General features: G+C 56.8%; 1 protein-coding gene across 8 annotated transcripts in view; it reads right to left on the bottom strand.

The window, feature by feature from the left end:
* SMARCA4 (SWI/SNF related BAF chromatin remodeling complex subunit ATPase 4) overlaps positions 1 to 12,642 on the bottom strand; it is a 28,486-nt gene that overhangs the window by 4,983 nt on the left and 10,861 nt on the right. For all 8 annotated transcript variants that reach the window (XM_074929907.1, XM_074929908.1, XM_074929910.1 and 5 more), the window contains exons 8-27: positions 12,172 to 12,298; positions 11,852 to 12,025; positions 11,438 to 11,611; positions 11,157 to 11,324; positions 10,999 to 11,049; positions 10,461 to 10,591; positions 9,994 to 10,051; positions 8,892 to 9,010; positions 7,975 to 8,125; positions 6,832 to 6,995; positions 6,670 to 6,736; positions 6,212 to 6,322; positions 5,084 to 5,326; positions 4,409 to 4,522; positions 4,078 to 4,185; positions 3,436 to 3,522; positions 2,899 to 2,945; positions 2,581 to 2,747; positions 1,216 to 1,379; positions 192 to 419 (exon numbers count right to left, since the gene is read on the bottom strand). In XM_074929907.1, coding sequence (XP_074786008.1) covers positions 192 to 419; positions 1,216 to 1,379; positions 2,581 to 2,747; positions 2,899 to 2,945; positions 3,436 to 3,522; positions 4,078 to 4,185; positions 4,409 to 4,522; positions 5,084 to 5,326; positions 6,212 to 6,322; positions 6,670 to 6,736; positions 6,832 to 6,995; positions 7,975 to 8,125; positions 8,892 to 9,010; positions 9,994 to 10,051; positions 10,461 to 10,591; positions 10,999 to 11,049; positions 11,157 to 11,324; positions 11,438 to 11,611; positions 11,852 to 12,025; positions 12,172 to 12,298 — 2,653 coding nt within the window. The remainder of the gene's footprint in view (positions 1 to 191; positions 420 to 1,215; positions 1,380 to 2,580; positions 2,748 to 2,898; positions 2,946 to 3,435; positions 3,523 to 4,077; positions 4,186 to 4,408; positions 4,523 to 5,083; positions 5,327 to 6,211; positions 6,323 to 6,669; positions 6,737 to 6,831; positions 6,996 to 7,974; positions 8,126 to 8,891; positions 9,011 to 9,993; positions 10,052 to 10,460; positions 10,592 to 10,998; positions 11,050 to 11,156; positions 11,325 to 11,437; positions 11,612 to 11,851; positions 12,026 to 12,171; positions 12,299 to 12,642) is intronic.

The following is a 12,642-nucleotide window of genomic DNA, read 5'->3' as shown; positions in this document are numbered from 1 at the left end:
CCTTTCACCGACGCTAAAAATTCACTTCAAATAGAAACAAAGTGTTCATGCTCCTTTTTTTTTTTTTTTTTTTTTCCTTCTAGCCCCCACGCCCTTGGCCTCGAGGACGCACAGAGCCGGGGAGCCAAGCCAGCCACACGTTCGCCATCCGCGCTCTGGAGTAGGAGGAAGCTGCCTGCGCTGCCCCTTACCTCGTCCTGCTCCTCATGCTCCAAGATGGCCTGGAGGAAGGCTCTTCGCTCGTGGCTCGAGGATTTCTGGTCAAACATGCCGGCTTGGATAACCTTCTGATCAACATTCAGCTTGTATTTGGCGGCGGCCAGGATCTTCTCCTCCACGCTGTTGACGGTGCAGAGCCGGAGAACGCGCACTTCGTTCTGCTGCCCGATGCGGTGCGCGCGGTCCTGCGCCTGCAGGTCCTGCCGGGGAAGGGCGCATCGTTTGTCGAGGGATTTACAGCCGGCTCCCGCCGGGAGAAAATGCGCTTTTATCCTCAAAAATCACGGGGGGGGGGCAGGGGGGGACGCGGGTAGCACCCTCAGCGATCCTTGAGGACTACGGCTGTTAACGGGAACCGTCAGTACTGCTGGGCGCTCTCTCCTCGGGAGACCGAGCGTGCGCGGGGAGTAAAAAAAATAAATGACCACGGGGACGATCGCAGCCACAATTTGGGGACAGACGGGTGACGGCTTGTCACCGGGAGTGTGCCTGCGGCTGTCTGCTGGCTCGCAGGACGGCGGAGGCTCGACGCCTCGACTCGTGCTGGGAGGAGGAGGAGGAGGAGGAGGGGGGGAGCTCTGCGGCCCCGGCTGCTGGCAGAGAGAATCGTTAAATCTTTCCTGCCAGCACAAGATTTGTTTCGCCGCAGCAGGGCGGGACTCTCGGCTTTTCCTCCAGCCTGCCTCACCCGCCAGAACCAAGCCGGGAGGGCGAACGCCCGGGTTCTTGCCAAGACCACGCCGCCAGCTCTTGTATGGGAAACGTGGCTACGCCGCCGCAGCGGACGGACGGACGGAGGGTCTTCGTCGTCAGGCCGGGCTGCCAGCACCGGCTGCGTGTCCCGGGGAGGTGCTGACGCTCGAGAGCGAGCGCGGTGCTCTTCGAGGCACGCACAGGGACGGAGCCGTCTTCTCCATCCGTTTTGCTCGCTTTTTGTTTTGGTTTTTTGGTTTTGTTTTTGGTGTGGTTTTTGGGTTGGTTGGTTGGTTTTTTTACCTGGTGAGGATTCCAGTCGCTGTCAAAGATAATCACAGTATCGGCAGACTGGAGGTTCAGACCCAGCCCGCCGGCCCGAGTGCTCAGCAAGAAAATGAAGTACTCGGAGCCCGGCTCATTGAAAGTCTTTAACAACATGCCCCGGTCCTCTGCCTTCGTGGTCCCTGGAAACAGAGAGGAGGGTTACACCTGCCCCGGGTCGCGCGCGCCGCAGCCGGCGCTTCGGGAAGCGAGACCTTGCCGGCTGGAACGCCGGGGAAGGGAGAGCCTGGGCGGGCGCCCGGTGGAAGCTGCCATAGCAGGGCAGGGCGGGGGTGTGCAGCTGCTTTTGGGAGAAAGACATGAGAAAAAGGATGAAAGGGAGAGGAACGGCAAAGGTGGGCAGGGGCCACTGGCCTGAGGCGGCGTCGGCGCTGTCCAGGAGCGGATCCGGAGACGTCCCGGCGCTCGGGACAGCGGCACCGGGCGATTTGGGGCCGGGGTTGTTGGGCGGCAACAGGAGACTGAGCTCAGGCCTCTCCTCCTGCCCATCCGCCCCCCCAGAACCATCCTCCTCCCGCTCTCGGTAGAGATGGGGCTCCAGAAAGGGCCCCCGGAGGCCCGAGGCTGCGCTGGGGCGCGGGGTGAGCTCCCCCCGCTGGGCGGGGAGCCCTCGGAGACGCTCACGCTCGGGGGTTTCACCTTTATGCCACAACCGGAGCAGCAAAGAGCTGCCGGAGACCGGCTGGAAGGGAGAGACCTGGGATTCAGGAGCTGCTTCGGCCCCGTCTTGCACGTCACCCTCTCAGGGCTCGGTTCTCTAATGAGTTGGCGCCACTCTTTGCCAGCAAAGAGGGTTTGGGGCTGCACAGGCCTCGTGGGCATCCACACGGGTATTCGGTGGCTTATTCCAACCGAAAACGGGAAATTGGCTTCAGTTTTCTACTAAATTAGATTTGGGCACAGGCTGAGCTGCAGGCCTTGACTTACACATGGAATCCAACTCACTAATTTATATTTATGTTATTTTATTAACGCTATAGGCCGCCTGGCCCTCAACAGCATCCCTCATGGCTCTGGAATTGAAGAGCAGAATTAAAGAGATGGGCTGAATTTAAAACCAAAATCTGTGACGGAAGCAGCAGCCGGGGCCGAGGTCTAAAACTCAAAGGCTGCACTTTTGTCTGGCGTCCTGCGGGGTCTCTGGCTTTAGGCCAAGCAGGGTTCATCGTTTTACAACACGCCGCTTGCCTTCAGACGGATTCTCCTCACCAGGGGGGTGACCCCGGAGGAGCTTACCTCGCCGCCCGGCCCCCCCACGAGGGGTTTATCCTCGCCGTAACGGGGAGGGGGCAGCTGCCGTCCCCACACCCCGGGGGCACTCACCGTCCAGCCTGAGGTATTTGAATCCGCGATAAGCAAAATAATCTTCCATGATGGTCATGAGGGAGGTCATCTGGCAGAAGAGCAGGACTTTGTGGTTGGTGGCTCGCAGTTTGGGGAGGATTCTGTCCAAAAGTTCAAATTTACCCGAGGCACGGTACAGATCCAGCCTGGGAGGGAAAAGAAGAGGGAAATCAGGATTTGGCACTAAAAACCCGGTGTCTGCCTCACGTCAGGGTCGTGTACTGCGCAGCAATAAACCGCCTCACGTGGAAAAGCCACAAATACCCCCAACTTCTCACCCTAAAACACCCCACTTACCCCTGCACGATACCGCCTGTGAACCCCAGGTGCTCGGAAAAGGATTCCTGCAAACCGAAAGAGAAAATACGATGTCAGAAATCATCCTTGTACACTGATAAACGCCACCCCCACCCCCCCCCCCCCCCCCCAAAAAAAAAATTTCCTGGAACTGCCCTAAAAGAGATCTGGTCCCCAGGGCCAGGCCAGAGGGACTGGTGACAGTGGGGGGGGACTGGAGCAGTTTTCTGAGGTCGGCTCAGTGCCGGGCAGCACCACGCTGCCGCCGCGGGGAGGTTGTGTCCAAAAAGATCAGTCCCAAGGGCCGAGCCCGGCCTCGCTCTTTTTGGGTGACATCCCTTCATCCCAGTTCGCCCAGATTTTGCACCGTTTTGGATGCGAGAAGGAGCGTTTCGGGGGCGACGTCGGCCGAGCAGCAGGAGCGTTAACGCTGGGGCCGTGCCGCAGCCGCGGAGGAGCCGTTCGGTTTCTCTCCGTTTTGGGGAGGGACGGGACAGTTTTTGTGCATTTTCAGAGACCGCCCCGCGCCAGCGTTACCTCGATGTGCTGGAACATGTAGGGGTGGTTACAGATCTTCCGCAGCTGCATGATCGTGTTCATTAAGGTTTTTGTACCACCTTTGCCCTGCGCAAACGAGACGGGAGGTGAGAAATCTGAATTTTTTTTTTTTTTTTTTTTTTAACTCTTTTTACTGGACCAGGTGGAGCCAAGGAATATTCTGGGAGTATTTAGATAGGGGTTCGCAGCCCCGGAGCAGGAGCACCTGGGTGGGCAGCTGGGCCCTCCCCAGTCAGCGAGGGGCCAAGTTCAAGGTGTTAATACAGATGTTAAAGTCACCTTGAGGAGTCTGAGGAGCAAAGGCTGCTCGGGTGGGGTGGGAGGGGGAACAGAGCTGAAGAATGAAGAATTTTTCACCTCCAGCTTTTAGTTCAGATCAAAGTATCTTTGTTATTTTTTAATGGTTTTGGTTTTCTGATGGCTTTGAAAAACAAATCAGTGGCCTCCGGGGGCTTCCTGGCCAGCACAGGGTTGCCCCCCACCCCAACCCCATCCCTCCAGGACTTGCTGCTTCGCTTGTAAAAGGAGTTTTTTTGCTTTATCTGCTGTCGCAGCCGCTGGGGACAGACACAGAACAGACCCCCCCCACCCCCGGAGGCGATTCCAGCCCCACTCCCTGACCTTTTTGTCCTTCTCGGAGCCGTCGGTGAGCAGCACCCCCTTGGCCTGCATGTGCCTGTAGAGGACGCGCTGCAGGGCGGACATGTCGCACTTGATCACGTACTCCACCTGCAAGGACCCGGGAGAGGTGAATTAATTCCCCAGCAGCCCCTCCAAACTGCCCACCACCACCCTGAGATGCCAGCTCCTTCTGAGCCATCCCCTTCCAACACCTGGGGGGACCCCTGAGAGCCCCTGTTCTCAGATGATTCCACCCAGACCCCCCTCCCCAGAGCTCCTGACGCAGCTGCCGAGCCGGGGGACGTGCGGGGTGGTTCCCCCCCACCGTTACCTTTTCAGGCAGCTGCGCTTCTACTTCCTTCTTCAGCCTGCGCAGGAGGAAGGGGCGCAGCACTTTGTGCAAACGCCGAATGATCAGGATGGTTTCTTCTTCGTTCAGGTCCACCTGCGTGGCCAGGAAAGGGAACTGTTACCCCGGGGGAGTTCCTACCCTCAGCACCCCTCGAGGGCGGCGACATTCCCAGGCTCAGGGAACCCCCACGCATGGCGCTGGGACACCAGAAGGCTCTTTGATGTGAATCATTGTGATCTGATCATTCTGTGCTGTTTTTGTTTTTTTTTTTTTTTAAGTTTGGGCTTGTTTATCGTCGAGCTTCTGTGCTGTGAAACCTCAGCTGCCCCGATCCAACAGGGAATCACCTCAAACAGCTCCAGAGCTGCTAACGACGGCGTCAAACCCGACCAGCTCCTCCCACCAGCACTCAGATACCTCAGCGACAGCACAACCGTTCCCCTACCCCCTTTAGTCCTCAACTAACGCTCCCTATTTTTCAGTTTTCCACTAAAACCCACCCCAAAGAAACGACGTGTCCCAGGGCTGTGCTCCACACCCCGGGAGTGGGAATTCAGGAGACTTTTGTGAGCGTTTGCACAGACAAACCACCCAAAACGCCTGGCGGCCGCCCTGACCCCCCCCAAGAGCCACCACCTGGCTCCCTGCCGTTACCTTTTCTCCCGTCATGGCGAAAGGAGCGTTAAACCACTGCTCAAAGGTGCTGCAGCTCTTGAAAATGGTGGGCAGGAGGAAATTGAGCAGGGCCCACAGCTCGGGGAGCTTGTTTTGCAGCGGGGTGCCTGTCAGCAGCAGACGGCGCGGGGCCACGTAGTGTGTGTTGAGGACCTGGGTGAGCTTGCAGTGGTGGTTCTTCATGCGGTGGCCCTCGTCCACGATCATGTACTTCCAACGGATCTGCGGGAGGGAGGAGCGTGGCGTGGGTGAGCACTCTGCCCCACAGAACCTTCGCCAAGCTCCGGCTGGGACCGGGGAACCCCACCGGCCCCTCCGGAGGCATCCCGGAGAGAACCCATGGATGGGAAGAGCTCCCGTCAGGAGCACGTCGTGTGTCCAGCTCAGAGACAGACACGGAAGCAGCGGGGAGGGAGGAAGAGTGCTGACACCAAAGAGCTGACTGACAGAGCCCGACGCCGGGGAACCGCAGGGCTTTTTGGCCATAAACACATCAAACTCTCCTCGATACGGAGGGAAAATGGTTCCCTTGGAGGCCGTGCCGGGTTAAGGGGAGACAGATCAGCTTTGGCACATCTTACAGCCCGGGCAGGCCCCGCCACCGAGGCGCACGGCGCTGCAGAACGAACCCCGGGTGAGGTTAAACCCGCCCAACTCGGCTTTGGACGTGGGGCACAGCCCGTGTGCCTCAACCCGTGCAAGCTCCCCAGCCCAGGGGCAGCCTCGACAGCTGACCTTCACCCCATGGCTGACACAAGGTTAAAAAACCCCCTTTGCCCGAGGGCAGCGACGATCTTGTGGGAGTTCTGATAATCACTGTCTGATGAATTGCTTTATTAAAAGGGAAAAAACAAAACATTTGCTGTGTTGCAGGACAGGCAGCCAGAAACACCAAGAATTCTATGCCAGTTCTGGCTGTGGAGGGTAAGCAGCAGCTTGTTGTCTCCCTCCATGTAAGGATGAGCAGCTCCAGAGATAAAAACCTCACTTAAAACAGGAGGATTTTTCTGACAGGGCCCATCTCCGTGACGTCTGTGCCCACGGAAACAGCGAGGCCGCGGCCCAAGTGACACCCAAGAGGGAGCCGCTGCCGCCGGCGGGACTCACCTTGGCCAGGATGTGCTTATCTTTGATGATATATTCATATGTAGTGAGCAAGACATTGAATTTCCCGCTTCGGAGCTGAGGTACGAATGCCCGTCTTGCTGCTGGAGAGCCCTGGAGAGAGAATTTCAAACAGAAATGTTAAACCAGAAGATAATTTCCAGGAGAAGAGAGGCAGGGGGAGCAGTTGTCATCAACACGGCCCGATTGTTCCAGTCACAGAAAGGCAGCGAGAGCGTTCGTGCAGATGGTAGCAGCTGGATTCCTTCTGCCATTAAGGAATTAAAAATAAATGTGGGTTTCATTGATTTGGTGCCAGGAATCGTCCCAGCTCCCCTGGGATAACGGAAACACTGTTTGGCTGGAAGGAGGAAAAGGCAACTGGGCCTCCAGGGGATCCTCCCGAAACGAGCGGCCGAAGGAGCCCGGCGGGTGCGTACAAAACTAACACCAGTACTTGCCTTGTACGAGACCTTCACCACGGAAGGGGCCCATTTGTCAAACTCGTACGCCCAATTCGACAGAGTTCTGGGGGGAAAAAAAAGGAAAAAAAATAAATGGTAAAAACCGGGTGACGCCATTTTCTGTGTGACAGGGGCGGGGACTTCGGGCACGGCACTTACGAGAGAGGGACGATGATGAGGAAGGGCCCGTTGATGCGCTTGTGCTCCATGAGGTATGTGATTAAAGCGATGGTCTGGATGGTTTTGCCCAGGCCCATCTCATCTGCCAAGATGCCGTTCAGGTTGTTGTTGTACAGGGACACCAGCCACTCCAGACCCTTGATCTATGGGAAGGAGGGATGCGGGGGTGAAAAACATGGGACTGCATGCGGAGGAATCACAGAACCCCAGAATCATTCAGGATGGAAAAGCCCCTCGGGGTCATCGAGTCCAACCCTCAGCCCGACTCTATAAAGTTCTCCCCTACCCCACATCCCCTCACAGCTCATCCCAATGACCCTTAAACCCCCCAGGGATGGGGACTCCCCCCTCCCTGGGCAGCCTGTTCCACTCTCTGACCACTCTTGCTGGGAAACATTTTCTCCTCCTGCCCAGCCTGACCCTCCCCTGGGGCAGTTTCCAGCCGTTCCCTCTTGTCCTGTCCCTGATCCCCTGGGAGCAGAGCCCAGCCCCAGCCTCTCTGCAATGTCCTGTCAGGAGCTGCAGAGAGGGATGAGGGCTCCCCTCAGCCTCCTCCTCCTCACACCGAACACTCCCAGCTCCTGCCCTGCCTCCTCACAGGATTGATTCTCCAGCCCCTCCCCAGCCTCGTTGCCCTCCTCTGCCCTCGCTCCAGCCCCTCGAGATCTCTCTGGGATTGAGGTGCCCAAACCTGGACCCAACCCTCCAGGTGTGGCCTCACCAGTGCAGAGCACAGGGGGACTGTCACCTCCCTGCTCCTGCTGGCCACACTACTGCTGATACAAGCCAGGGTGCCGTTGGCTTTCTTGGCCACCCGGGCACACTGCCAGCTCGTGGTCAGCTGCTTGTCAGGACCTGCGTCTTCTGTGTTACATAGATGAGCTCTCTATACACTGTTAATGATCTCTTTTTAATTATTTAAAGCCAGCTGCAGGCATTAATGTACTTGCTCCTCCCAGGGCCATGCATACGCTCTTTGTTTTAAGCGGCGAGTGACCCCGGCTCGTTATCTTGCACCAGACACACCGGCTCCTGTTTCTTGCTGCCAGGAGCATCCCGGCGCAGCCCGGTGCCTCCCGTGAATCCTGCCAGGAGCAGTGTTCCTCCCCCACAGCCCCTCACCTGGTACTGCTTGAGCACCCCGTTGACCATCAGCGTGGACTGCTTGTCCACCCGCTCGGTGACGGCGTGGGCCACGGCGTAGTAGGACTGCAGGCCCCGCGCCAGAGCTTGAGACACCCCGTACTCATCATCAACGTCCTGCTTAGCGTTCCTGGGGGGGGAAAAAAACAAAAAAAACCCCAGAGATGAGAAAGATGATCCCTTTGGAGAAAACTGGGGAACCCCACCAGTCCTGAGGGGGTGAATTTTCCTAACACAAGCCAAATCCACTCCGCGATGAGTGTGTTGTTTTGGGCCCCTCACCCCAAAAAGGCCATTGAATGACTCGAGCGTGGCCAGAGAAGGGCAACGGAGCTGGGGCAGGGTCTGGAGCACAGGTCTGCTGGGGAGCGGCTGGGGGAACTGGGGGGGTTCAGTCTGGAGAAGAGGAGGCTGAGGGGAGACCTCCTGGCCCTCTGCAACTCCCTGCCAGGAGGGGGCAGAGAGGGGGGATGAGTCTCTGGAGCCAAGGCCCCAGCGCCAGGCCCCGAGGGAATGGCCTCAAGCTGCCCAGGGCAGGGTCAGGCTGGCTCTGAGGAAGGATTTCTGTGCAGAAGGGGCTGTTGGGCGTTGGAATGGGCTGCCCAGGGCAGGGGGGAGTCCCCGGGATCCTGGGGAGGTTGGAGAGTCGGGCTGAGCCAGCGCTGAGGGATCTGGGGGAGTTGGGAAGGGTCAGGGTGAGGGTCATGGTGGCACTGGAGGAGCTTCAAGGGCTTTTCCAACCCGGATGATTCTGGGATTCTGTCATCGGGTCTCATTCTGACCAGCCTGCTCTCTAAAGCCGGGCACTAAGCGAGGCTCAGGGAAGGCACAAGGCCCGCAGGGCTCAGGGAAACGGCTCCGAAGCGGCCGACGTGTGCCGCAGCACCAGGGCTCACTCGATAATGTGTCTGGCATCCACTTCTGAAACATCATCACTGTCCGGATCTGGGATCTTTTTCTTCTCCTCCACAGGCAGAGCAGGCTGGGCGGGCTGAGGTTGCTCCTCTTCCTCCTCCTGCCAGGAGACACAAAGCCTGAGCACAAAGCTGCTGCGTCTCCTTTATACAGCAGCAAAACCTGCTTGGCCGCGCTGAGGAGCAACCCAGCCTGCGGACGAGGGCACCGGACAGCCCCAAACCCCCTCAAAACCTCCTAATAACACTCCTTATCACCCCCCTCCTCCTCCTAATCCCCAAACCAGAACTAATCTCCAGAACCCTACTGTGCAAGTATAGTTTCAACCCAAACATTAGACTGTGATCCTAAATATAGAAGTCAAACCCTTCCTACCTGCCTGAGGGGAGGTTTAACCAACAAGAACTGCTAATTTGTGTATCTGAGTTTAAAACCTCAGCCTCCTTAAACCCACTTTTAAAGGATAACAGTAATCCACTGGTCTTAGGAAGCACCCATCTTGGTGTAAATCCAAGTAGAAGTAATGGAGACCGCACTACTAAGCTTCTCCACACTGCTCACACTGATACTATTCCAACTCCTATCAAAAACCTCAAAAAACTTCCCACCAACCATCACAGACGCTGTCAAAACAGCCTTCCTACCCAGCCTAATTCCAACAACACTATTTATCCACTCAGGTACAGAAAACATCATTTCCTACTGAGAACGAAAACCCATCATGAACTTCAAAGTCCCCCTTAGCTTCAAAAACCCCCCGGGGAAGCCGCTGGCTGCGGACTGAGGCTGCGCAGGCGCCTCCGCTCGCCGAGAGGGAGCCCACCAGGAGCTGTTCACTGCCGGACGTCCAGAGAGTTATGTGAGAAATCATTTGGGAAGAAAAAGGGGCAGCTAACGAAGTGAGCGCGCCACCTCCTCGCTGCCGCTCGCTTTATTTAAACGTTTTTTTCGGGATTTATTCTAAATACACTTATTTGTGCTGGAAAAAGTAACTACTGAGGTGAGCGGCACCTACGGCTGTTTGTTGTTCTCTCAAAAATCTTTCAGACAAGAATTAGGGAGACTGGTGGTGTTTCTCCTTACCTCCTCCTCCTCTTCTGACCCACTTTCTTCACTGTCAGATCGCGGAGCTACTTCATACCTAATTAAATACAAATATTAATATTTAATTACAAATCTGCTACCAGCAGCTCAACACCCAGCACGAGATCAGCGCGGTTCTAGAAGCCCTTGCTTCAAAACTCAGACTTTGTTATTGGTGTTTATTTAAAAAATAAAAGGTTTATTTGTTTATTTTTTGCCCTTGCTTAGTTCAAGTTTTTGCAGGAGCTCTCGGGAAGGCGCAGGTGTCCACGAGCCGTGCCCGGGACCCCGCTGAGCCCTTCCCACATCGTTTTGGGAGGCTGAGGAAATCCTCCCTTCCCGACCCGCCAGCGCTTCCCTCCCCGCCGATCCCACACTGAGCATCCGGAGCTCCCCGCCGTGTGCTGCCCGTCAGGGGCAGGGGGGGCCCAGAGCAAATCTGCAGCCGTGGCTCCCCCAGCACTCACCCAGGGTTCATCTCCAGCCAGGCCTCCAGCTGCCCGGCCTTCGGGGCGTCGGTGCCGGTGAGGATCTTGCCGCTCTCCACGTGGATCACTTTGACAGGGAGGTCACTCATTTGGCTCGTCTCGTCCAGCGGCTGGGGAATAAAGTCAGTATTTTGATTTTTTTCTGCCTCAAAACAAAGCTTGGGTTTACATCAGCATCAACTGCTCAGACCAAACCCGCCACAGGACCGTCACTGGGAAGGACAAAATGGCCGACTGCTTGAAATACCACATCAGAGGACACACACAGCTCAAAACCTGACGAGATTTAACATTTTGCTTTGAAAAATCAGCGCAGAAATTAAGAATCTTTGCGTGGGAAGGTACATTCGGATGCCAAACGTCGTTCACACAGGAACAATTCATTTGAAACGTCACCAAAAAGCCCTTCTGCTCGCGGGGGGTTCTGTGACACGGAACCCCTCTGGGGCGACACAAATCCCAACCCCAACCCCAGGTTTCCCACACACACGGTGTGAAACAAGATCACCGGGCTTACCTCGCCATCGGGTCCGATCGCCGGCGTCTGCCCTTCCGCGTTCTCTGCCTTCTGGAAGAGGAGGAAGATGACTGTCAGCGACCCGGCGCCGAAGGAAAGGACAAAACCAGCGCCTCCATGAAGACGTTGCTCCACGTGACGCTTCGCTTTCGACTCACCTTCTTTTTCTTTTTCTTCTTTTTCTCCTTGGCCACCTGCGCGGCCTTGTGCTGCCGCACCAGCTCCGTCAGGTTGGCGACGTACTCGTCGGTCTGCTGCAGCAGGTAGGCCAAGCGCTTGTCCTTCTTCTGGTCGATGAGCTTGCGGTATCCCTCCTCATCCTCAGCCTGCGGCGGGAGGAGCGTTAACACCCTGCCGAGTGAGACCGGCCCCGACCTGGACACGCAACATCTCCCCAGGTACACGTGACGCGTGGCCTGCACGCACGCTCCCCGCTCACCATCAAACGGCGCATCCTCTCCTTCTCGATCCTCTCGTTCTCCTTCTTCTGCTCGCGCTCCGTGTTGGCGTGGTACGTCGCCACCGCCTTGGTCAGTTTTTGAATTTTGCCCGTGACGGAGCGATGGTATTCCTTGAAATCTTTAGCATGCTGGAGAATGCTATTGAGGTATTCCTGTGGGTAAGAGGAACAGCAACAGGCAGCGTCAGGACTCTGCGGTGTGGTGCTGAGTGAATACATCGAACCCAACGCAAAGGGAGATCCATTTCTCTTGTATTTAATAGAATGTTTTGGTTGGAAGGGACCGACACCCGCCGTCCAGCCCCCAGAGAATCTTTTTCTAATCCCCTGAGAAAAGGGAATTTCCTAACGAAGTTCAGCCCTGCCATCCCCAGCCGCCTGCCCCTGCCTGACCTGGTGCTTCTGCCTGCGCTTCCGCTCTTGCTCAATCTTCTGCTGCTTCTCCAGCTTCTCGGTGATGCGAGCCTCGCGCAGGGACTGCCGCTTGCTGCGCTTGTAGGCCTTGGCATTCAGGGCCGTTTCCAAGGCCGTGTCTCGCCTCATGCACACCACGACCTCCTGACGCAGCTTTTGGAGAGATTCGGGTTAAAAAAACAAAGGGAATTAATTCCACAGGCGACGCCGTGGAGTTCTACGAGAGCACGAGTCTCGTGCCAGCCTGGTCCCCGCACACGGCGAGTTAATCAACGGCCTTTCCGTCGGCAGCAGCTTACCTGTCGCTGAAAATTAAGCAGCCTTAGTGCTTTAAGTTCAATGGTAGCTTTGGTTCTCAGGTCACCGGCCAGGGAGCCGGGCAGGTTCTCCAGCTCCTGGATCCTGTGAGCGATGCGAGCCTGCAGCCTGCGCAGAGGGGGACAGGACGTCAGGGCAGGCGGGGGGACCCCACCACCAACCGGCTCCCGCTCCCCTCCGGGCGTGGGGCCTCGTCTCAGCGGGACGCGGAGTGTTAACGGCTTCGGCTAACTTGCTCTGCTTTAGCTCCATTAAACTAACTCCCCTTTAGCTCCCCATTAACTAACCCCTCAGTAACTAACCCCCCCATTAACTAACACTGCTTCAGCTCCCTGTTAATTACCTCCCCATTAACTAATCACCCTTTAGCTCCCTGTTATCTAACTCCCTGTTATCTAGCCCCCTTTAGCTCCCTGTTAACTAACTCCCCATTAACTAGCCCCCTTTAGCTC

This window comes from Athene noctua, chromosome 31 (genome assembly GCF_965140245.1).
Source record: "Athene noctua chromosome 31, bAthNoc1.hap1.1, whole genome shotgun sequence".
Taxonomy (NCBI): Eukaryota; Metazoa; Chordata; class Aves; order Strigiformes; family Strigidae; genus Athene; species Athene noctua.
This window is presented reverse-complemented; position numbering and strand designations above follow the sequence as displayed.